Consider the following 25,847-nt stretch of genomic DNA (forward strand, 5'->3'; position numbering starts at 1 on the left):
GAAGAGAATTTGAGATGCTGAAGAATTTTACATCATGCCACTGAACGGATATGATGTGTTGTTAGGTAGTCCTTGGTTGTTTCGTGTACAGGGAATCATGGATGCCTACAAGAAAAAGATCACTGTACAGAGTAGGGGAAAGACTCACATTCTGGATGTAAAGCTTAAAGGGGAGTCTATTCCCACTGTATCAGCTTCTGCTATTACTTCTGTAATGAAAAAGCATCTTTCTGCGTACATGGTTTTTGCACGTGAAGTGTCAGATTGTGATGAATCAAATTTATCTATGCTAGATAAAGAAAGGTCAATGTTTTTACAACAGTACAGTGACTGTTTTTCCGATTCATTACCGTCTCAATTACCGCCAGAGAGACCTGAGGACCATGCGATAGATTTGGTGCCAGGCAATAGCCCACCAAATAAGCCTCTGTACAGGGTTAGTGCGGCTCAGCAGAAAGAGATAATGGGCCAAGTACAGGAGCTGTTAGAAAAGGGGCTGATTGAGCCCAGCTCATCTCCATTCTGTTCTCCAGTGTTGTTGGTGCAGAAAAAGGATGGCTCATGGCGTATGTGCATCGACTACCGTGCACTGAACAAGAATACCATCAAGAATAGGTTCCCTAGACCTAGAATTGATGATATTATGGACAAATGAGGAGGAGCAGCTATGTTTAGCAGGATAGATCTAAAGAGTGGGTACCATCAGATCCGCATTAGATCAGAGGATGTGCACAAGACTGCTTTTAGAACAACGTTTGGCCTTTACGAATTTTTAGTGATGCCCTTTGGTCTCACAAATGCTCCTGCTACATTCAATAGGATGATGGACAGAATTTTCCGTCCACACCAGCAGTTTGTTGGTACATTCTTTGATGATATGATAGTCTACTCAAAGAATGAAGAGGAGCATAGGCATCACTTGGCCATTGTGTTCAAAGAGCTACGCAGTCATAGGTTGCTCATCAATGCAAAGAAAAGTGAGTTTTTTCTGGAAGAGATTCACTTTCTGGGACACATTGTGTCAAAGGATGGTGTCAGAATGGATCCTGCAAAAGTTGAAGCGATCAAGTCATGGCCAAATTTGAAGACGGTGCATGATGTCCGAAGCTTCTTGGGACTATGCTCCTATTACAGAAGGTTTATCCGAAATTTCGCTGAGATTGCTTCACCTTTACATGCTCTTCAAAGAAGGCAGTCACCTTTAGATGGACACAGAAAGAGATTTCAGCTTTTAATCTCTTAAAGGAAAAGATGACTTCAGATCCAGTCATTGTGTTGCCAGATCTTAGGAAGTCATTTGTGGTCCAGTGCGACGCCTGCGGTAGTAGCATTGGTGCAGTGCTAATGCAAGATGGCAGGGTAGTAGCCTATGAGAGCAGAATTTTGCAAGGGCCAGAGATCACCATGCAGGTCTATGAGAAAGAGTTACTGGCTGTGATTCATGCGCTCTTAAGTTGGAAACACTACCTGCTAGGTGCAGATTTCGTTGTCCAAACGGACCATCAGACCTTGCGATACTTCTTGACACAGACAAAGTTATCTGAGAAGCATATGCGATGGGCAAATATCTTGTCCATGTTTCATTTTCAGATTGTGCATGTGGAAGGCAAGAAGAACGTTGTGGCTGATGCGTTGTCAAGGAAGCCACAAATTTCAGCTGTGTCAATTTCTTATCATCATGAACTTGATGATATGAGAGAACAGTATGCAAATGATGAAGATTTTGCAAGGGTCTTCGAGCAGCTAATGGATGGACAACGTCATGAACACTATCTTCTTAAAGACGGGTTCATGATGATGCATGGCAGATTGTGTGTCACAAAGCCACTGCGACGCAAAGTTATGGAAGAGAGTCATGTCCCACCGTATGCAGGGCATCGTGGTATCGATGCTACAGTTAAAGCGGTTGAGACATTCTTCTATTGGCCTACATTGAGAAGAGATGTGGATGCCTTTGTGCGAGAATGCCTAATATGCCAAAACGTCATGTTTGACAGGCAAAAGGCCCCAGGGTTATTGCAACCACTACCTATTCCAGATAAACCATGGGAAAGTATTGCTATGGATTTTATCTTTGATCTTTCGAGAACGCAGACAGGAAACGATGGTATTTGGACCATCATTTGCAGATTCAGCAAACAGGCTCATTTCATTCCTGTCGGGAACAAGATAAAGCCAGATCAGACGGCACGCTTGTTTATGAGCAATATTTTCAAGTATCATGGCATGCCACAGTCGATTGTTAGCGACTGTGATCCACGCATGACAAGTTTGTTCTGGAGAGGCTTGTTTGAGAGTATGGGCACCGCGCTCAAATTCCCTTCGTCATTTCATCCTCAAACATATGGGCAGTCAGAAGAGGCAAATTCTACTGTCCTAGATCTGCTGAAGTGCTATGTGTTAGAGCATAAAGGAAAGTGGGAGCAGTTTTTGCCATTGGTGGAGTATGCATACAATAATACAGTGCATTCATCAACTGGCAAGGCACCTTTTGAGATAGTTGAAGGTGGCAAGAAAGTTCCTCCCATACTGCATACAAAGGACAAGATATTTGAAGCAGATAAGTATGTTCAGGACATGGATGAAATGTAGAAGAAGGTCAAAGTGGCCTTAGAAAGGACTCAGGCAAAACAAAAGAAAGCAGCTGATCATCACCGTCGTGAAATGGTATATTCACTTCGTGATTGGGTGCTTTTACGCTTTGGAAAGGCAAGGTTAAAGAAGATGAAGGGCAAGGAAAAACTCTTTCCAAAGCTCAGCATGCGTTACTATGGGCCTTTTCAAGTGTGCGACAAATCAGTGATGTTGCATATAGGCTGAAATTGCCTGACAGTTGGAAGATTCACAATGCGTTTCATGTGAGTCTTCTCAGACCCTATGTGGGTGATGTGCCAGAAGATATGCCAGCTGAAGATCAGCCGGAAGTCGAGGAACTTGAGGAGATCTTGGTCCCTGAACAGATTTTGGCACACAAAGAAAGGAAAGTGAAAGGCAAGGTTGCTAGGCGTTACTTGGTAAAGTTCAGAAACTATCCACCAATGGATGCTAAGTGGATGGAAGAAGGTGAACTTGCAGAGTCACCAACTGTGTTATCACTTTACCTGGAAGCCTTCGATTTGCAACCTACCTTGACCCCTTGAGTTTCAAAGCTACATGGATTGTCAGTGTGACAATGGCTTCTGAAACAAATGATGTACAACGTATTTAAAGTGAGCTGAAATGAAATACCTGTTACATGAATGTTAGAGCTGCACAGATTGTCAGTTTGGCAATTGCTCTTATGGAATGTCCAAAAGTTTGGTTAGTGCTATAGAAGTGAGTATTTCTTGTCAGTTTGTCAAGGATACAGTAATTGCTTCTATTAAAGAGTACATGTATAACTGCATTCTTAAACTGTCCGTTTGGGTATGCTCGAAAGTGTTACGGGATCCAACGTGAACTATAAGACAGTGGCAAAATGTGTAGCTACCATTTTGTCATTGGAAAGTTAGTGACTCAAAGCAATGGCAGAGTGCGAAGCTACCACTATGTCATTGGGACAGGGTTCACACGCAGGCAATACATGAGTCGACGAGGTGTTGAATACACCAGGGTTGACAATGAGCATGTATGTGTCGTATACATGTCGACGAGGTGTTGAATACATCAGTGTTGACAGTAAGCATGTACGACATAGATGCAAACGAGGACGTTTGAGATTTCAAGAGGGGGGTATGTCACCAGCGTGTGACTACTATCTATCCTTTTTGTTGATTTCTTTCTTATTATCTATTTACTTTCCCTTTTTGGAAACACCCCTCAGGAAATCTAACTGCCCTGCATTGCATAGCTAGTGTGGAATTGTCCAGAGGGAGTCCAGGCCTGAGGGCAAGAGAGCACTAAGGTTGGACAAGGACTATGGTTAGCCAAGTGGGGTCATTAACTAGCCAAAGTGGAATCCTTTGTTACAGAGGCTACATTTCAGTTCTGGATGTGACCACAGTGTTCAAAGAGGGTCGGATGACCTAGAAAGATACAATGGCAGCATCTCCTAAAATTTAGGGAATTGCTATTTTGGGACCTGAAAATGTGTTGGCGTCATTACCTCCGGAATGACAAAGGGAACATTTTCTTACTCTGCCGTGAAGTCAACTGGCCAACCGGTTGGGAGATTTTTAGGCGGCAACCCCGAAACGGGAAAATGCTTGTAAATGTGCCAAGTGGCACCTTCTGGTGCACTTTCCTCATGCAACAAGAAGTGGCGCTGAATTTGAAGGAGAGAGAGCCTCATTTTCAGATTTTGTCACAGGTTAAGAGCTATGGAGTGCTTGCTTTCCCTCTTATGCACAGTGCGGTGCCAGGAGTGATGCCCTGCACGCTACGCATTGCCCTCTCTCTCCCCTTTGGCAGTATGTTATGCCCCACTAGTGGGCTCTTCATTTGACCAATGTACAGTTGTGTGGGTTCATGCGCGATTGCCGAGGCAAGAGCCTCTTGCACAGGTATTGGATTAGCTAGCGGCTAATCCCCCCGCAGGTACAGGTGAATTCGGAGAGATTTCACGCCAGAAATCTCGTCCGATTCAAAGGGCAAGTAGCTCTACAGGTGCGGGAGCTCGAGAACTTGCTAAGGATGCGACCGGCACGCGAAACGGAGCCCGAAACAGTAAATTACAGCCTGCTGTGTATTTTTGCAGGTTTAGGGTTTTGGCCCTAAACGGACCCTAATACCCCCAGGAGGTTCGGGGACGCAAGGGGACCGCTGTACAGGCGATCTGGCGCATTTTCAGGGCTGAAAACAGAGAATTCAGCGTGCTGCAGATTCTCGCCAGGTTTTGCAAAGTGCCTGTATGCGTCGGGAAAATCAGTCAATGCGTGGGAATACTGACTGTGAAGGGTTCTAGTATAGTTATGCTGTCGAAATCGGGCTGGAACAGTGGAAATTCAGCCGAGTTTGTGCGGGGGAGCTTGTAGGGATCCATAGCGTTTATACCCTCTTTTGAACAATAAAGAAATACCGAAAAGGGCGCCTAAGTTAGGGCCCAATCTGGTGTCGGTCTACTCATACAGGTGCAATCTAGCAGCCTGTATCCCTCTCCCCTTTGTTGTGTCTTGAAAGTACAGGTAAAGTGGACGACAAATTAAATGGGTGAAAGCTAAATCAAGGTTTGAAGTAAAGTCTACCGCCCTTTTTGGATTGAACAGGCCGGTTACAGAAGGTTTCTTGAGAGCGGGTTTTCGGGGTGATTTTGTGGTCTTCTGCCACTGCGTGTGTACCTCATCGAAAGAAGTCTGGCTCATATATTTTGCAAATTTCGAGTCTTTCGTAAAATTAAGCATCATCTTTGTTGCGTCGCCGATCAATTGTCGACGCTCCATCTCTTGACGGGCGGGCCGTACTCGCGGGAATCTTCGTTGTGATCCCTTCGCGCATCTTCGGATGCAGAGGGAGTCGACTGATATTTGCCTGAAGCCATAGGTGTCGTGAAAAAAGGATCGGATTTTCCATAGGAGAGAAATCGGCCGCGCTCTGATACCACTGTAACAGACTTGGACACTCCTAGTCAAGAATCTACCGCGACACCACAAAAGATCACTTCAAAACAGTTCACAGTTCACAATTGATTTGACACTGGCCGCGCGGAGTTCCGTGCCTAGAGATATTGGCCCCAAAGACTGGCGCCCCTTTCGGTATTTCTTTTTGTATTAATCTGTGTTCAAACTACAAGAGTGTAGGTAGGCGCTCACACTCAGAGTCTGCGTCCAGATGCTTTGAGTTATGAGGCCCTGCCCGCATATTGAAAGGGATGCTAAAAGTATAGCCCAAAAGCTGAAAATCAAAAGCCCCAAAAGCTTCAAAAAATGTCCATAAAAAGCTACCTCTAAAATTAAAGCAACTTTCAATTTTTCCTCTCAAACCCTGTCAAGGTATTAAAGCAAGGCCTTAAAGCTTCTTCTCCAATTTACGTGGAATAAAGCAGGTCCAAAAAGCAACGCCAAATCTGCGCCTGCTTTTCTGTCCTGCTGCCGGAATTTGCGCTGGCGTCCGTACAGCCTGCCACGTCAGCCTTTCGGCAGTCTGCAATAGCAAGCCAGGCAAGTGTGAGTGTGTTATGTGCAGCCACATCACCAGATTGTGACAGTCCCAGAAACTAAACAAAATCATCGGAAAGAAACCAACAACTCAAATTAGCAATTGCCACGTCCTCGTGACAACCCTAAAGGTACCTAATCCACACACACATATGGAATTGGTACTGATACTGGTAATGTACTTATATTGGTGCTACTTATGTATTGGGTACTAGAACTGGTACTACTTGTGTATTGGTATTGGTACTACATTATACTGGACTGGTACTGGTGTTACTTATGTACCGGTACTGGTATTGGTATTGTAATAAATTAAATGTGCTTTAGAATCTCTCTCTTCACACACACACACACACACATGGCTAGTATAGCGTGTTGCTATTTCCTTGGTATTATTAGCTGGGGACTATTGGCTTGGGGAACCTTTGGTGAATCATTGGCTTGAATTCACTTGGTGATTCTCGAAAAATATATCATGAGGTGGTACCCTAATGGTACCTAACCCACACACACACATATGGTATTGGCATTGGTACTGGTAATGTACTGATCCTGATGCTACTTGTGTACTGGTACTAGAGCTGGTACTGATACTGGTGCTACTTGTGTACTGGTACTGGTACTATATTATACTGGTGCTACTTATGTACTGGTGCTGGTGCTACTAGTGTATTGGTACTGGTACACACTAATACTGCTGCTACTGTACTGGTACTGGTACTGGTACTGGTACTATTTGTGTACTGTATTATACTAGACTGGTATTGGTGCTACTTGTGTACTGGTACTGGTATAGTTTGCTTGGACTGTTGGCTTGGGATACCTTTGGTAAATAACCGGCTTGAATTCACTAGGGTATTTTTTAGGTGGTACCTTAATGATACCTAACCCTTTGTTGATAAATGAGTTATGGGTGGGCTACCCGGCTCTGTAAATGCTGTCTTCTTCTGCTTTATAACGTGGTGGCTCCCTCGTGGCGGGTCTACGATTCAACGTCTAAGTGCTCTCTTTCTCTCTCTCTCTCTCTCTCTCTCTCTCTCTCTCTCTTTCTCTACAAGGCGGCATTGCTGCACCATTTCCCTCTTGAAGCCGGCGGGCCCGCAATACGGCTATGAAGGAAGGTGGCTACTTGCTCCAAACCCTATAAAAAGGTGAGATTTACATGCTCACTTAGCATTGGTGGTGTGTGTGAGTACTTGTGAGTGGTTGTCTATACATTAGGACTGTGAGGGTTTTTCCTGCAAAGAGATAATGTTAAGTGTCGGATCTATGGCAAAGGGCATGGATAAGCAGGCTATTGTGGAGCTTGCTGCTTGGACTCAATCTCAGGTGACTTGTGGTTTTGAAATGGAACTGCTGTCTGAACTGTTTGATGGGTTGTAATTCACTTGCTGGTATGGTAATATTCCTCATGCTGTTATATACATATATCTTGGGCAATATTGCTTAAATGGGTCGAATGAATGTTTGTTGTGAACAAGGTTATGATGGATTGTGGCCGAATATGGTTAAATTGCCTCAAAAAACTTCGGGGCTAAATTGCCTCAAAAAGCTCGTCTCCGGCCTTATCTCATAAGAGCTTGTAAAGCACAAGGGGCTACATATGGTTTTTTCTCCCTTCAAAATGAAACCATCTTTGAATATATGATTAGCTTTACTTGTCTTATTATTTATCTTTGAAAGCAATTAAGTTGGGTGACATCTATAACATGTGGGATACCCATGCATCACCTGCATACGGTGCCATTACTAACTAAAAGTTGTGTTGTTTCCATGGGTGCAGGTGAGGGTTACCTGCTCAGCTATGGTTTTCAAAGTTCCTTGGCTTGAAGATACAGACTATTACATCTTCTGGCTCTTGATTTCGGCACTTGTGTATAAAGACTGTTCTATACTATGAATGGGAAATTACCTACTCTTCATTGACATAGTTTCTAGTGTCTTTTGTAATCTGAAAGGATTGTTTGGTGAATATGTCATATTGTTATTAAAACACACACACACACCTAACACCAAGAATAGTAGTGATACTATTCAAATACCTAGTTACTATATTTTAATCTCTCGATGTCTGTCCTAGATAATTTTGCCTTGGACTGATCCTTGAGGGATGGGGCTCTCTTCACATGGCCCTTATAGGTTTGCCTGGTCGGTTGACGATTGAAGAGGCTACCAGTTCTTACCGTTGGTGGAATATTTCTTTTATGGACTTTGCAGACTTAGCACTATCTAAAGGAATAGAGCTTCGTACGGTGTCTCTGTCTAAAGCATCGCTTTAGGTACTTAGATGTATACATGACCCTATGGTATTTGAACTGATAGCAAGGGCTTCAGCTGAGCTAACCAACTCTTTGGTTCAAACCATGTCGTTTGGTAAATGTGTCCGTACCCTTGCCCAACTTGTCAACAACTCTAAGGAAGGGGTGGCAGAGTTATCTGAATTCATTGAAAGCATTCCCGCCTTGACACTTGCTCACAAAGGGGAGTTAGCGAAGTTCTCTTATGATGTTTTCAGGAACAGGTTACAAACTACACATTTGAGGATTCCTTTGGGATCAGGAGCAAAAGCATAAAATATATCGTTGATAGACTATGAATGACAACCATACTTTTTTCAAGGTGGCTGCCAAAGCCTTAGAACTCCTACAGGAGTAATGTCTTCCTTGAAGACAATATCAGATATTGTGTCGATAAGACTGATTTGACCCTCTTCGAGGACATTTTGACTTGGGCACATCTCTGCTAATGCTTCATACTCGACTTTTGTTACTCTCGTCTACTTTACAAGGCAGTAGGCCCATACACAATTGGCCTACTGCCAACCCATTGTGTTTGGCGCCTGGGATAGGGCGGGTACATACATACACACGCACATGGCTGAGTATAGCGTGTGGCTATTTCCCTGGTATAATTCTACTGGAACTGATGGCCTGGGATACCTTTAGTGAATAACTCGCTTAAATTCACTAGGAACTGTATATATTGGAACTAGTATTGGTACTGATTGGTACTACTGGATTAGACTGGTACTGGTACTGGCACTGTACACTATTGATATTGATACTGCTACACTAGTACTGGTAGTTCTGGTGTACTGGGTCTGTATAGACTAGTATTGATACTGATACTTACTAATACTACTGGACTATACTGGTACTGGTACACACATACACATACGTGGTTGGTATTGTCTGTTGCCATTTCCTTGGTATAATTCGTTGGGATTGTTGGCTTGGGGTACCTTTGGTACTAATTGGTACTACTGGACTATAATGGTACTGGTAATGGCACTATACACTACCTGTCCCCCGTTCCCCGTCCCGGAATGCGTCCCTTCTGACTATGGCAATATTGCTTAAATGGGCCGAATGAATGTTTGTTGTGAACAAGGTTATGATGGATTGTGTCCGAATATGGTTATAAATATGGTTAAATTGCCTCAAAAAACTTCGGGGCTAAATTGCCTCAAAAAACTCGTCTCTGGCCTTATCTCATAAGAGCTTGTAAAGCACAAGGGGCTACATATGGTTTTTTTCCCTTCAAAATGAAACCATCTCTGAATATATGATTAGCTTTACTTTTCTTTTTACTTATCTTTGAAAGCAATTAAGTTGGGTGACATCTATAACATGTGGGATACCCATGCATCACCTACATATGGTGCCAATACTAACTAAAAGTTGTGTTGTTTCCATGGGTGCACCTTCTCAGCTATGGTTTTCAAAGTTCCTTGGCTTGAAGATACGGACTATTATATCTTTTGGCTCTTGATTTTGGCACTTGCGTATAAAGACTGTTTGTACTATGAATGGGAAATATATCTCCTTTTCATTGACATAGTTTCTAGTGCCTTTTGTAATCTGAAAGGATTCTTTGGTGAATATGTTTTATTGTTATTGAAACACACACACTCAAAACTGACTGGGTAGTTCTTACTCAAAGGCTGCACAAGCTGCATGTCCACACATGCATGTGCACTTTTACACTTCTCATTGTCCTCCTATGTATCATGCATGCGCGTTCTAGCGTGCAACAACATAGTCAGTAATGAATTATTGTGATTGTTTTGATGCTGACTTGTGGAATATCTCATCTTCTTACACTAACATTGCTTTGATTACTTCACCTACGCTGTGCTTTCTAGACCAGGGCCTTGGCAATGGGCTTGGGGAGGATCCTTTTTTGTCATCTGTAAAGCCGAATTTTACATGCGGCGTCAACTTTGCCTCTTCTGGTGCGACAGCTCGCAATGCAACTATTAGTGGAGATGGAAGTTCCAGCATTGGCCTCTTCTCCTTCTCTGTTCAAGTAGATCAATATCGGCTTTTTAAGGAAGACATTGTTTCTAAAGCTGGATCTGCTGGTCAGAAACAATGACTTGCACCAACTTTTCTGCCTTTTGCAAATCACTTATGCTCACATCAATGAGTTCAGCTGCTTACATTTTTGAGACCTTTGTTGATTTATATCGCAGACACTTCCCTTCCCTCTTTACAAGATTTTATGGATGGCCTTCACCTGATTGAGATTGGACATAATGACTACACCAGCTTTGTAGATATATATCCCTATTATGATATAGAAGGGAATGTGAGCACAACGATTGCTGCCATAGAGACTGGCTTAAGGGTATGTTGTATCGTTTTATTATTTTCATGCGATAAACTCTTGGACTGGTATTGTTGTGAAGGGGCTTCTTGTGGGTCTTGTTTGTGATGGCAGCGGCTTCATGCTTCAGGAGCAGTCAATATAATAGTCATGAATCTGATCCCATTTGGCTGCACACCAATAATGTTAGGAGTTAGAAATCCTCCTCCTGAGGAGCAAGATGAACATGGTTGCTTTGCAGCCTTCAATGGTTTGGCTGACTTCCACAATGAACGCCTTGAGGACATGCTGCAGGAGTTAAGTTCTGAGTTACCTTTGGCCAATTGGTCGTTGTTTGATGTCAACTCTATCTTCAAAGATGCCATACACCACCCGGAAACTTATGGTAATAAGTAATGGTAGTGAAGCTTTTTATGAAGCTAGCTTGTTTACTGCATTACCTCATATCACAATATCTAGATCTAGAATTTTTATTTGATTAATGATTCGCAAATGCCTTGAAAGTAATTTTAGGCATGTTTCATACCTGAATATGAGTTTAAACACAACCTAAGCACGAGTGATAATACTCGTTTATCATATGTTCGTATTGGTGGTGTGAGTTCGTGGTATTGGATGATTTGAACTGCATGTTTGAGTTTTGATGGCGAGCATTAATTACGCATTTTTTGAAAATCCTCATGGTTGTCTTTGGCATTGTGACTGCTTAGAAGGGATAGCTTTTCATGGTACTGAGTGTCTTTGGCTGAAATATCATAGCCGCTTAGAGATCCACCATGAAAGTCTTTGTTGCTGCAAAATCGTAGCTGCTTAAAGTCCACCATCTTTGTGGCCTACTACTTCAGTGTACTTATTGCTGCCTCGCAGATGATGCTCATTAAGTGGTCACTCATTTATTTCTTAGTACGTCAATGTGGTCTTTGAGAATGCAAGATTTTTTGAGCATATCAGCTTCCAGGGATCATAAGAAAAGGCACAGCATACAATCAAAATCAGGTGTAGGTGGGTATATGAAAACAAAGTAGAAGGGAGGAAGGGGCCTTGCAATTGAGGTTTACCACTGAAAAGCTGAACGCATATGTAGACGATGGTGGTACGTACAACACAAGGTTGCATTCCAAACTTGTATTTATCATTCTTCCCATACGGTACGATAAATACACGTACTGGTACTAGTACTTGATGTAGTAGTTGTTACCTATACGCACTCATCAGATGCACATACATGCCATATTAGGTTGTAGACATATGTATGTATATATGCATACATGTGCATGTATGTTGCTTTGTATGTATGCAGAATTACATGTATGCAACCATGCCTAAGTAGACATCTACATCTATTTTTATCTGCACTTATCGTATTTTTTGGACTGGTAGTAATAACCCATACTGTACAACGGTTTTCAATATTTTTTTCGTACCATCGTATTTATCCTACCTATCCTTCTTGGTACAACATGATCAATGCTTCCTATATCAGGTTCATCTTGCTGTCATGCGTGCTTCACTAAGGAAGGATAACCTGCTTGCTACCTGATAGCCCTTGTGAAAGTTTTCTCTATGACTATAAGAGCTTAGTGAGCTGTGTTTGGGTCTGATTGCTCACAGCCCGGGTCTGGAGTACCCAAATGTTGGTACCATTTTGAAATCAAGTTGTCTAGGTATCTCTGATCCTGAGTCATCAGGATGTATTGTAGCTAGGCATCTGATCTTGCAAACATTATGTCTCTGTAGTGTGTGCATCTGCACACATAGTGTGTTCTAACTCCTCACATAATCTGCATTGTATGGCCTCTTGCAGATTGCCTGCTCTTCTATCACGTTCAGTCGCACTGGATGTGAGGGAATAACATGAAAAGGGGGAGGTAGTGGTGGTAAGGAGTGAAGTTGAGAGTAGGAAGCTCATAATGATCTAAGGCTGGAAATGGGTCATCGGTATGAGATGAAGAAGCAACACTATCATGACCAAATTTAGTTGCATCAAACCAAGTATCATGAGCGAACAAGATTACCCTAACCATGATCAAACGAAATGCTTTAGAGCAAGCAACGTATGTCATAACCAGTCAAGATCAATTTTCTTTATGTGATTTCAAGGGTCATATTCGTCCTATGAGGCACAACACATCCAAAAACTTGAGACAATATAATAGGCTTACGGAAGTTGACCCAATTGTAAGACAATGGTGCCATCCGAGGCATGCTCAAGATGCATAGCCATTTGTGCCTCTTGCCAGGCTTGATACCAATTTATGGCATCACCCGACAAATACATGGCGGCTGTCAAAACTCTTTAGTTGCTGTTTTTCTTCGTAGTAGCAAAAAAAGATTTAAGTTGATGCAGCCAATAATAAATTACAGATGCATCCATCTCACAATCATACTTACTGAAGGTCAATTTCTCATTGACTAGATTGCTGGAGTCGTTGTCTCTACCTGGTCTACCTGATGACTTGCCGATCTTTTGGGTGACTCGCCCTTCGAAGAGAACTTGAAAAACAAACTCTTGCATGTGGAGGTCTCTCTGTGTCTTACGCTCTAGTGCCATAGCTACCCTCTTTCATTAGTAGTTGTGCGTTGAGTTTGGCGTCCTTTCCCTTTCGACTTCGGTCCATTGAGCCTCCCTTCCCCTTTCGACTTCGGCCCATTGAGCCTCTTGCTGTAGCATCATCTCCATCATGGACTTCTTCAAAGCCTCCATAGAGTTTGGTGCAATCTGTTGCAAAGTTGTTGGTTGCACAAAGGCAGGTGGTAGCGCTGGCTGTTTGCTACAGCATACGAGAGAGAGAGAGAGAGAGAGAGAGAGAGAGAGAGAGAGAGAGAGAGAGAGAGAGAGAGAGACGAACGCAAGAGACTTGCGTGTACAATTCGATTGTACACTAGAAAATAAAAGTGTATGGTATGTATGGTTTTTAAGAGTATAAGGGTGTATTCCCACCCTGTGAGTTAGTGTACATATAGAGAGAGAAGAGGGCCTTTACTTACACCCAACAACCTCCCACTTAAAGGCTCAGTGGTACCTTTAAGCTAGCCAACTCCCACTAACTGGATACAATGCTTATACTGAGTTTCTGCAAGACTCTTGGTGAGAACATCTGCACGGTTATCTTGGGTTTTGATCTTAGTCAGTGTGACAAGACCATCATCCAAGACCTGTCGTATGAAATGGTACCGAACATCTATGTGTTTGGTACGAGCATGAAACATGGCATTCTTAGCCAGATATACTGCACTCTGGCTATCACAACCAAGCACTGGAGCACATGGAGGAAGACCAAAAGCTCTGACTAGATGGCCAAGCCAAACAACTTCTTTGGCGGCCTCTGTGGTTGAAATATATTCAGCCTCTGTAGTACTCAGTGCCACAATTTTTTATAGTCTTGAACACCAAGCAAGAGCCCCACCAGCAAGTGTAAAGACATATCTACTGATAGATTTCAGAGTGTCAAGATCGCTTGCCATGTCAGAATCACAGAATCCCCGCAATTCCAATGTACCCTTTCCATAGCATATACATTCTCCTGTGTACCTTTTAAGTACTGAAAAATACATTCCACTGCTTCCCATTGTCGTTTGTGAGGATTAGACATAAATCTAATGACAACTCCCACTGCATGAGAAATGTCAGGCCGTGTGGCAACCATGGCATACATCGAAGATCCACAAGCTGATGCATAAGGTATACCCTTCATAGACTTTGCTGCTACATCATCTTTTGGGCAATCAGCTTTGCTAAGCTTCGTATGTCGTGGTAAAGACACACCAAGAGGCTTAGCATCATCCGTATTAAACCTTTCAAGTAGTTTGCCAATATACTTGTCTTGAGAGAGAAATAACAAGCTTTTCTATCCCTTCTAATTCGCATGCCCAAAAAGCATTGACATTACTCTTATGCTTGCCTGCAATCAACATACACATATAAGACTAGCACAATAAGGCTTCCATCCTCAACCTTTTTCGTGTACAAGCAGTTATCCGAATGGCTGCGTTTAAATCCATGGTTGAGCATAAAGGTGTCAAACTTTTTGTACCAATGTCTTGGGGCTTGTTTCAACCCATACTGTAACAAACTTGGACACCCCAAGTCTAGATTCTATCGTGACACAATAGAGATTCACTTCAAAATACTTCACAATTCAAGAGTCGACACGGTCCGGCGTAGTTCCGTGCCAAGATCGATTGGCCCCAAAGACTGGCGCCCCTTTTGGTATTTCTTTTATAGTAATCTTTGAGCAAAGTACAACTCGCGCAAGTGCTCGCTCTCAAGACTTTGCGTCCAGATGCTTTGAGAAGTGAGACCCTTTGGATTTATTTATTGATACAAGGGATACTAAAAGCAGAGCCCCAAACTCAAAAGCTTCTAACTCAAAAGCATAGGGTTCAAAAAGCAGCCAACGCTTCCGGCGGATTTTCGTACAACCTTGTCAACGCAAAAAGCGGCGTCTGTACAGTCAACCACGTAAGCTGTCAGCGCGTTATTGCGCTCCATACGGCTAGCCTGCCACGTCACAATGCCGTACTGTTCTGCCACGTCACCAATGCCGGGTGGTAGGACATGCCACATCACCACCTTGTGACATACCCCCCTCTTGAAAGAATTGTAATTGTCCTCGATTACGCTTGCAAAACAGACAGAGGCCATAAACCATTCCAACAGACATTGACTCTAAGTACCGACGCACTAGACACGACACATCTAGCACTTGTACAAAGACGACAGTCACATCACTGCACATGACATCACAGGACATCACATGACAAATCAATCTCAAAAAAATTCATTCCAAATCTTAGACCATGACTGCCAACAACGTATTTAGTAACCGCATCTAGATCCATCCCGAACCTCACTGATGCCGGATTAACTAATCCTTATTGCGATCATGTTTATAGAGATTTATGAGACTGAAATGCTGCAGTCCTTTTGAGATAAAATCTAATATCTAATATCTAACCAACCCAAATGATTCTCTCATATTAAACTGATCACTTAATGTGGGAGAATAAATGGGAACAAGGGTTAAGATATAGACATGTGCTTATAGATCTATCTCAACACGGGGCCAATGGTAAAGGGGCCCAAATGAGAGATGGTCTATCAAAGAGCAAGGCTAACCAATGGAGCATAAGAACTTAAGGTTAGCTTCATTGAAGACCTCCAATAATGTGTGTAAAAGTCCTTTGACCTTAGGTAAGCTAGGGCTGACCTTGAGGCGCGAGAAATCCGACCCAGCTCGAGGTGCTTGTCATGCTTGATGACTAAGGTGCTTGATGATTGAGGTGCTTGAGATGCTTGAGGTGCTTAATGCTTGAGGTGCTTGACATGCTTGAGATGCTAGGGTTGCACTTGAGGTGAGAACCTAGCCCAAGCTTAAAGTGCTTAAGGGCCAAGCTTGTGGTGGGAACTGAGCCTATGCATGAGGGGCTTGAGGTGTCAAAAAGTCAATTATTCAATCCCTACAAGGAGGGGGCGAGCCCTAATGAGGAGGGATGAGAGAGAACACCCACACACTCACATAAGGCATGCATGGTACAAAGAAAGTAGAAGGGACACTTGCCAAGTTCCTCCTCATGTTGCCCTCATTGTGTGCCTGAAGCCTATTGGTTTGCCACCCAAGTGGTTCAATGATAATTTAGGATATTTAATTAATTGATTTTGCATTTATCAAGTCCTCTCTCTCAAAGGGGAAAGGGGGACATTTGTCTCAAGGCTACCCTTGCTGCTTATAATGTCTCCTGCTTGTGAATGGCTAGGCTTGGGGGGGTCCAATGAGCTTCAAGCATGAGCTACAAGGGGGGGTCGACCCAAGCAAGCTAGGGGGTTGCTTAGAAGATACTCACCCACACACACTCACAAACACTCTCATTGTGTGGTATGCAAAGTGCAAGAGCTTCCTCTCCTTCTCCAAGCAAGTAGAGGTTGAGAGCCTACACCAACACTCTTGGATATGGAGTGCAAATCCAACCAAGAGCCATGCTTGAATGCTTAAGCTTGCCATCTCCTTCTTCTTCATTACTATGCTAATATGTATGCTAGCAAGAAGAGTTATGATAAGTGAGGAACTAATTCTTTCTCCTATGAAATGTTTCTTCTTCCTCTTCCCTACCCTCATTCCCTGCTAGCTCTCTCCACCTTCGAAGGTGTTTGAGGTCTTGGGACTGAGGCTTGGGATAGTTAAAGCTTTCTTCAAGTTTATGTTATGTTTGTGATGCATGAAGCTTTCCATCTTCATTGCATCACCTAGGTCACAAGGAACACAAAGATTGTATTGTAACAAGTCTCTTTTAATGGGAGAAATCATAATACAAATGCTTATTGGAGGGGAGACCGGCTCCACATAAATCGGGTCCTCAATTGTTGTCATGTTCTCTAAATTCACTCTCTTCCAAAAGTATTGTTCATGCCAAGTTAACTAATTGCTATGATTATGTTGTTATCTTCAATTATATTCACCCGCTATGCTCACAAAGTCATTTCTCAAAAGTACTCTCATTAATTTCCGCTACTCTCAAGTTGAATAGGCCAATTCCATTACATTGGTATCAGAGCATTTGGTTTCTCTTTTCTTGCTTAAGAAGAGAGGTCCTTAAGTAGCCTATAAATGGTTGATGTTGTTAATTATATTAGGGTAAGTGGAGTTGGGATCTGTTATCGGTTTTGTTGACCCCACTATGTGGGGGATGGTGCACATTTCGTGAGCTTTGGACTTAATAATGGAGTCTTTTTAGACTTGCCTACGGCTTTACCATTATTGAGCCATAAGAAGTCCGAAAGGAGCTAGCCCTCGACAACTCTGCTATGTTAGACCTACTCCTCTACTCTCTATAATTAACCACTTCGAGCCGTGGGTGTAGATACCTAAGAACCGATTTTCAAAGGCTAAGAGGAGTGGCAACTAAGGTTTTGAATTGCCAAAGCATACACTAAGTACATACATAAATTTTGTTAACATGGTTGACAATAATCAAGAGAGTAGAATGAACATTGATAGCTTTGATTTTGCACATGAAGGTGCTAGTGATGATGCTCCCATGTTTGTGAATTATCTCGTCACTAGGTTGCAACAAGCTATGGGCAATCCTTCTTTGCAAGCCGAAGTTACTTAACAATTTCGTGCTCATGGAATTTCCCTTCCTCTCCAAGAGGAGAGAGAGCTTAGGAGGCCTCTTGAAGAGACCCCCAAAATAAGATTCTCTCTCATTCGAGAGGAGGAATCCAAAGAGCAAGAAAGGAATGAAAGTTTAAGTTCCTCTGAAGATGTGGCTCCACGAAGACGGCGGTCTAGACAATCGCCCACTCCTCCCAAGAGGAAGATCAATACATAGTCCTTCTCCTCATCACTCTGAAAGGCAAGAGAGGAAACAAAGGAAGAAAAGGGCTAGGAAGAGGTCACCCTCTTCTCCTTCTTCTTCACCCTCCTCCTCTTCTGACGAAAGCTATGGCTATTCTCCTAGAGAATACAAGAGGGGAGGACATCGCAAATCATTTCTTGCATGGCGAAGGTCACAAAAGCTAAAGAAGTTCAAGGAGAGAGAAAAGAGTATCTCTTTTCTCACCTATGATGGCACCTTTGGTGCTACCGACAAAGTGTTGGCCTTCATCCAGCAATTTGATGCGGCCTTTGGAGACGAGGGCTTCATAGATTCCTCCAAGCTACGCCATTGTAGCTATGCACTTCCAAAAATCAGCTCGTCAATGGTGGGCTAGCCTTCGTGGGAATGGTGAAGCCCCAAAGACATGGAAAACTCTAGGAGTTTCCATCATGAAGCAATTCCTTGCAAGCGATGCAAAAGACAAAGTGCTTACCGAATGGCGCAGCTTGAAGCTTCTCTCTCATGAGTCTATCCACAAGTACGTAGACAAGTTTTGGGATTTACATCTTAAGGCTACTATCTTTTAAAAGATAGACTTTGCCGAACAAAGGCAGCAATTCTGTGCGGGATTACTTGAAGAGATGGCCGAATACATCAACTCTCAACGGCCTGGTACTATTAGCGAAGTAATCCATCACACCATGGTTGCTTCACCCATCAATTTCCATCAAGGGGCTAGACGTAATGTCAAGCCCATGGAAAACAAAGACAAAAATGATGCAAAGGGGAAAACCAATGTTCAAAATACTTCCCAAGTCACTTCCAACAACAACAACAATCGGTCCAAGGAGAAGAGAGTTTACAAAGGTAAAAACAAACTCTCTCCTGAAGAGCTTGAAGCTTTTTGCAAGGACCATAAGTGTTTCAAGTGTGGGGAGCAAGGACATGGCTATCGTTCTTGCCCCAAGAAGAACACTCGCAATGAGACTCCTAGGGCTTCCGCCATCGAAACTCCAAAAGAGGATGCTCATTGCAAAGGATCATCACTTTCCTATGCTTGGGGAAAGGTAAGAGAGCATGATGCCTTCATCTTGTTTGACCCTAGCTCTACTCTCAACTTCATATCAACGGAGTTGGCCACCAAGTTGGGCATTCAAGCTTTTGAGATGGGAGATATAGTAATGGCTGACGCAATTTTCAAGGGACAGAAACCTCCGTTACTCTCTTGATTGGGAAGTTGAGGCTTCATGTCCAAAGCTATGTCGGTAAAGAAGACTTCTTCATCTCTCCTCTCCAACATGAGGATGCTATCCTAGGGGCGCCATGGTTTGATCGCATGGCTGCCAACATGAAGTTCCCTGAAAGGAGAATCTACTTTACCTATAGGGGAAAGAACATGTATATAGACGCTAGTGAGCGTGGTCGCACTATTCCACTTGTAAATCCTCTTGCTTTTGATAAGTCAATGAAGAGCTCAGTTTTTGCTACATGACTTTTGTCAAAGAGTCTTTGAAAGATACTAATGTTTCATCAAATGTAAATGGTAGGGATCAAGAAGAGTTAGACTTGTCTAATTTTCTAAAAGGATTCCAAGATGTGTTCATCGATGATATCCCTATGGACTTACCTCCAACATGAGGGGATGATGACCATCGCATTGAGCTCCTTCCAGGAAGCTCATCGCCTAACAAACCTTCTTATCGAGTCTCACAAGCTCAACAAGAGGAGATCATGAGGCAAGTACAGGAATTGGTAGACAAAGGGATGGTGAGGCCTAGTTCCTCTCCCTTTTGTTCTCCAGTCCTTTTAGTGCAAAAGAAAGCTGGTACATACCGTATGTATGTGGACTATCGAGCACTAAACCATTTCACTATCAAAAACAGATTTCTCGTGCCTCAGGTAGAAGATCTATTTGATAAGCTACAAGGCTCTACCTACTTCAGTAGGATTGACCTTAAGAGTGGCTATCATCAAATAAGGATAGTGGATGAAGATATCTTAAAGACCGCGTTTCGCACAACGTTTGGTCTTTATGAATATCTAGTAATGCCTTTTGGCATTGACTAATGCACCAGCTACGTTCAATCGTCTGATGGAGAAAATTTTTATACAAAACCGCAAATTCACTGGAGTGTTCTTTGATGATATCATCATCTACTCCAAGTCTTTGGAGGAACATAAGCAACATCTCCAAGTGATTTTTCAAGCATTGAGGGAGAACAAGCTTTTCTCAACCAAAAGAAAAACGAATTCTTCCTTCAAGAGATTCAATACCTAGGTCATATTATCACTCACGATGGTATACGTATGGATCCATCAAAGTTAGAGGTAATAAAATCATGGCCTAACCCAAGAAATCTACATGAGCTAAGAAGCTTTATTGGTATGTGCGCATACTATAGACGCTTCATAGCAAAATTCTCTCAAGTAGCAAGACCACTACACGACTTAACTAAGAAGAACGTTAAGTATGTATGGACTGCTAAGGAGCAAAATGCTTTTGATAAGCTCAAAGAGAAGCTTACTTCTCAACCAGTCCTTGTGCTTCTGGATCTCACAAAGCCATTTGAGGTCCAGTGTGATGCTTGTGGTGATTGCCTTGGAGCAGTTTTACTTCAAGCACGGCATGCCATAGCATATGAGAGGTGAAGGCTGAATATTGCTGAACGAGTCTTGGGCATTTATGAGAAGGAGCTTTTAGCTGTCCTACATGCCCTAGACACATGGAAGTACTACCTATTGGGGGCTCCATTTATCCTACGAACCGACCACCAAAGTCTCAAGTATTTCATGACGCAAACCAAGCTTTCCGACAAACAAATGAGGTGGGCAAATTTTCTTTCGCAATTTAATTTCCATATTGCTCACATAGCTGATAAGCACAATCAAGTGGCCGATGCACTTTCATGACGACCGAAAGTTAATGCGGTGTCTATAGCTACTCACAATGATCTATCCTCCATGATAGATGAGTATGCTATTGACCCTGACTTTAGAGACATAATGTCAGCCCTTGCTTTGGGGAAGAAAGAGGAACCATTCACCTTTCAAGATGGTTATCTTCTCCACGGCAATAGGCTATGTGTTAAGTTATGTATGAATCCCATGCTCCTCCATATGCGGGGCATAGAGGTATTCAACCTACTCTCCAAGGAGTAGAGACATACTTCTATTAGCCTACCATGAAAGTGGACATACAAGAGTATGTTTCAAAATGTGTAGTATGCCAAAAGACCAAGTATGATAGAGGGAAGCAACCTGGATTACTCCAGCCATTGCCTATCCCAAATTCACCATGGGAGAGTATATCCATGGATTTCATCTTTGGATTACCCAAGTCTATCCATGGGAATACAGGAATATTGACAATAGTCGACAGGCTTAGCAAGCAAACACATTTTATTCCTGTCAAAAAGACTATTAAAGCACATCAAATGGCAACTCTCTTCATATCTCAGATTTTCAAGCACCATGGATTACCCACATCCATCGTGTCAGATAGAGATCCTTGAACGACCAGTAATTTCTGGAAAGTCTCTTTGAAAATCTAGGAACAAGATTGAATTTCTTTTCGGCCTATCACCCACAAACAGATGGCCAAAGTGATACTTGATCTACTCAAGACTTATGTTACTGAAGTAGATCAACGCTCACAATGGGAAAAGTACTTACCTCTTGTAGAGTATGCCTACAATAATACTGTACATACTTCTACGGAAAAAGCACCTTTTGAGATCATTGAGGGAAGACCTAAAAGTCCCTTGCTACTCAAAGTACATGGGAAGATCTTCGCCGCTGATGAGTATAGCCGTGACCTACAAGAATCTTTTCAAGAGATTAAGGAGGCTATATCCATCTCCCAACAAAGGCAAAAAGCTGTTGCTGATAAGCACAGAAGAGCCTTAATGTTCAAAGAAAATGATTGGGTTTTACTCAAGTTTCCTAAGGCTCCATTAAGGCAAACGACGGGCAAAAATCCTACGGGCCATCAAAAGTATTATGCTAAACTAGCAAAAAGATACTATGGTCCTTTCCAAATCTTGAAGCCCATCAATAAGACAGCTTATCAACTCAAGCTTCCCAACCATTGGCTCATACGCAATGCCTTTCATGTAAGCCTACTTAAGCCCTACAAAGGAGAGCCACCAACTGAACCAATTATTGAAGCCCCTCCCGAAGGTGAAGACCAAGAAGAGGTGCTACAACCCGAAGCTATCCTTCGGCATGAAGACAAGGTACTACGACATGGTAAGATTATCCGATGATATCTTTCTAAGTTAAAAAATTATCCTTTTGACGATGCTAGATGGATGTAAGGAATACAACTTAAGGATAATATGAACCTTGTCAATGCTTACAATGCTACATTAGAGTAAGCAAATGTACAAATTTCTTTTAAATGACTCATGTTTTTGTCTTATAAGACTAGTCCTCTTTTTAATTGTGCACAAATTTAACTAGTATGCATGCTTAGAATCATGTTTGTGACGGCGACGTCTCTCAAACACCAAGTAGAAGTTGTCACTCTACATAGGGAGAATGAAATGGACTTAAGAGCAGACATGCTTGCGGCAGCTATGTCTACCAAGCACCAAATGGATTAGTCATCCATCTTGGAAAGATGTCGTAGGGTAAAAAGGGATCCTCTACCCGCTAGGTAAAATTGACTAATGACTAAGGATTTATCTCTTCTACCTCATGGTCGAGGACGACTATGACTTCAAGAGAGAGGTAATGTCATAAAATCTAATATCTAATATCTAACCAACCCAAATGATTCTCTCATATTAAACTGATCACTTAATGTGGGAGAATAAACGGGAACAAGGGTTAAGATATAGACATGTGCTTATAGATCTATCTCAACACGGGACCAATGGTAAAGGGGCCCAAATGAGAGATGGTCTATCAAAGAGCAAGGCTAACCAATGGAGCATAAGAACTTAAGGTTAGCTTCATTGAAGACCTCCAATAATGTGTGTAAAAGTCCTTTGACCTTAGGTAAGCTAGGGCTAACCTTGAGGCTCGAGAAACCCGACCCAGCTCGAGGTGCTTGTCATGCTTGATGACTAAGGTGCTTGATGATTGAGGTGCTTGAGATGCTTGAGGTGCTTGAGGTGCTTGACATGCTTGAGATGCCAGGGTTGCACTTGAGGTGAGAGCCTAGCCCAAGCTTAAAGTGCTTAAGGACCAAGCTTGTGGTGGGAATTGGGCATATGCATGAGGGGCTTGAGGTGTCAAAAAGTCAATTATTCAATCCCTACAAGGAGGGGGCGAGCCCTACCTGAGGGGGGATGAGAGAGAACACCCACACACTCGCACAAGGCATGCATGGTACAAAGAAAGCAGAAGGGACACTTGCCAAGTTCCTCCTCATGTTGCCCTCATTGTGTGCCTGAAGCCTATTGGTTTGCCACCCAAGTGGTTCAATGATAATTTAGGATATTTAATTAATTGATTTTGCATTTATCAAGTCCTCTCTCTCAAAGGGGAAAGGGGGACACTTGTCTCAAGGCTACCCTTGCTGCTTGTAATGCCTCCTGGTTGTGATTGGCTAGGCCTCGAGGGGTCCAATGAGCTTCAAGCATGAGCTACAAGGGGGGATCGACCCAAGCAAGCTAGGGGGTTGCTTAGAAGGTATACTCACCCACACACACTCACAAACACTCTTATTGTGTGCTATGCAAAGTGCAAGAGCTCCCTCTCCTTCTCCAAGCAAGTAGAGGTTGAGAGCCTACACCAACACTCTTGGATATGGAGTGCAAATCCAACCAAGAGCCATGCTTCAATGCTTAAGCTTGCCGTCTCCTTCTTCTTCATTACTATGCTATTATGTATGCTAGCAAGAAGAGTTATGATAAGTGAGGAACTAATTCTTTCTCCTATGAAATGTTTCTTCTTCCTCTTCCCTACCCTCATTCCCTGCTAGCTCTCTCCACCTTCGAAGGTGTTTGAGGTCTTGGGATTGAAGCTTGGGATAGTGAAAGCTTTCTTCAAGTTTATGTTATGTTTGTGATGCATGAAGCTTTCCATCTTCATTGCATCACCTAGGTCACAAGGAACACAAAGATTGTATTGTAACAAGTCTCTCTTAATGGGAGAAATCATAATACAAATGCCTATTGGAGGGGGGACCAGCTCCACATAAATCGGGTCCTCAATTGTTGTCATGTTCTCTAAATTCACTCTCTTGCAAAAGTATTGTTCATGCTAAGTTAACTAATTGCTATGAGTATGTTGTTATCTTCAATTATGTTCACCCGCTATGCTTGCAAAGTCATTTCTCAAAAGTACTCTCATTAATTTCCGCTACTCTCAAGTTAAATAGGCCAATTCCATTACACATTTCGTCTTTCAGTTCTTGCACTCAAACAAGTCACATGAGAGAGTACAAATCATTCATATTCAATTTCGGAAACTCCATTTCATAAAGTCATACACCAGAATAATGTTAGCCCAACAGATCCTTGAAACCCAAAGGGATATCAGTGACTCTATTCAATCCAGGTAATCTGTGACAAAGGAGCGGAGTGACTCCCCTCTTGTGCAATCCCTCTGCAACAGATTCAACCCTGCTGATCTTTGGGACCTCTCGGAGTAGACGTAGCTAAACCGAATGCTTTAAGATAAAGTTCCAAAATTTGAGGAGTATGTGCTAGGTTCTCCTCCTCCATCCACTTCGCATCTAATGCTGGATAGTTCTTGAATTTAATTAAGAACCGCCGAATCACTTTACCTTCACTTTTCTTTCTTGGCACCCCAAAAGCAACGTCCAAGTCCCGTGTGTGCTGGTCGGCTTCAAAAATCTTGTCTTAGTGCTGAGAAAGGGCGGTAGGACATGCCACGTCACCACTTTGTGACACATACAAGCTACGGTTTAGTTTGCATACCAAATGCTCTTTTCTTGGAATGACAAAACCTTTGAGTTGTTTCATATACAACTCCTCATCCAAGTCACCATGAAGAAAAGCAGTGTTTACATCCATTTGATCCATCTCTAAATCAAGAAGAGCAGCGAGAGAAAACAAAACACGGGGGGTAGTCATTTTCACCACAGGTGAGAAGACTTTCTGGAAGTCTATGCCTTCCTTCTGTTTGTAACCCTTGGCAACTAACCGTGCTTTGTACTTGGGCTTCCCGTTAATACATTTCACTTTGTAAACCCATTTATTAGGGATAGCTTTCCTACCCTTAGGCAAAGGTGTCACAAAGTGATGACACGGCTACCAGCAGCAGAAACCCTAAAAATCTTGCAAACCGTAATTTCTGCCAGAAACCCTAATTTTACAAAAACCCTAATTTTTGGAAACCCTAACCCTAACTTCTGGCTGAAACCCTAACTGGTTGGAGACCCTAATTTCTGGTGCCAGTGCCACGTGGCAGCAGGTACGGATTTCCCGGATTTACGGAAGTACAAAGCAGCTGCAAGGGCGATGCAAATCCCCTGCTTTTTCTCTACGCTTGGCAAGAGAGAGAGAGAGAAGGATTATTTGCTTTATTTTTGTTTGCTCTCTTGAGAGAGAGAGAGAGAGTGCTTTTGAACTGAAAGCTTTTGGGCTCTGCTCTTGGACATCCCTTGTAATCTTTTTATACGCGGATTAGGGATCACTTCTCAGAGCATCTGGACGCAGAGTCTGCGAGTGAAACCCTAACCGCTCTTGTACTTTGACATTGATTTAATACATAAAGAAATACCGAAAGGGGCGCCAGTCTTTGGGGCCAATTTCTCTAGGCACGGAACTCCGCCGGACCAGTGCAAATCTTTCGTGATCTGTGAATTGTTTTGAAGTGGTTATTTGGTGCTGTCGCAATTGATTCTTGACTTGGAGTGTCCAAGTCTGTTACAGTGGT

The 25,847-nt window shown here is 42.8% G+C and overlaps 1 protein-coding gene across 3 annotated transcripts in view; it reads left to right on the top strand.

The window, feature by feature from the left end:
* The window catches only part of LOC147422980 (GDSL esterase/lipase At4g01130-like), a 131,828-nt gene that overhangs the window by 74,979 nt on the left and 31,002 nt on the right, over positions 1–25,847 (top strand). For 2 of the 3 annotated variants that reach the window (XM_086501863.1, XM_086501862.1), the window contains exons 2-4: positions 10,216–10,434; positions 10,546–10,700; positions 10,794–11,064. In XM_086501863.1, the coding sequence (XP_086357989.1) occupies positions 10,216–10,434; positions 10,546–10,700; positions 10,794–11,064 (645 nt within the window). Of the gene's footprint in view, positions 1–7,854; positions 10,435–10,545; positions 10,701–10,793; positions 11,065–25,847 lie in introns of all 3 variants that reach the window. The other variant, XM_086501864.1, reaches the window with a different exon arrangement.

Source organism: Adiantum capillus-veneris, chromosome 26 (genome assembly GCF_014529385.1).
Source record: "Adiantum capillus-veneris isolate H3 chromosome 26, ASM1452938v2, whole genome shotgun sequence".
Classification (NCBI taxonomy): Eukaryota; Viridiplantae; Streptophyta; class Polypodiopsida; order Polypodiales; family Pteridaceae; genus Adiantum; species Adiantum capillus-veneris.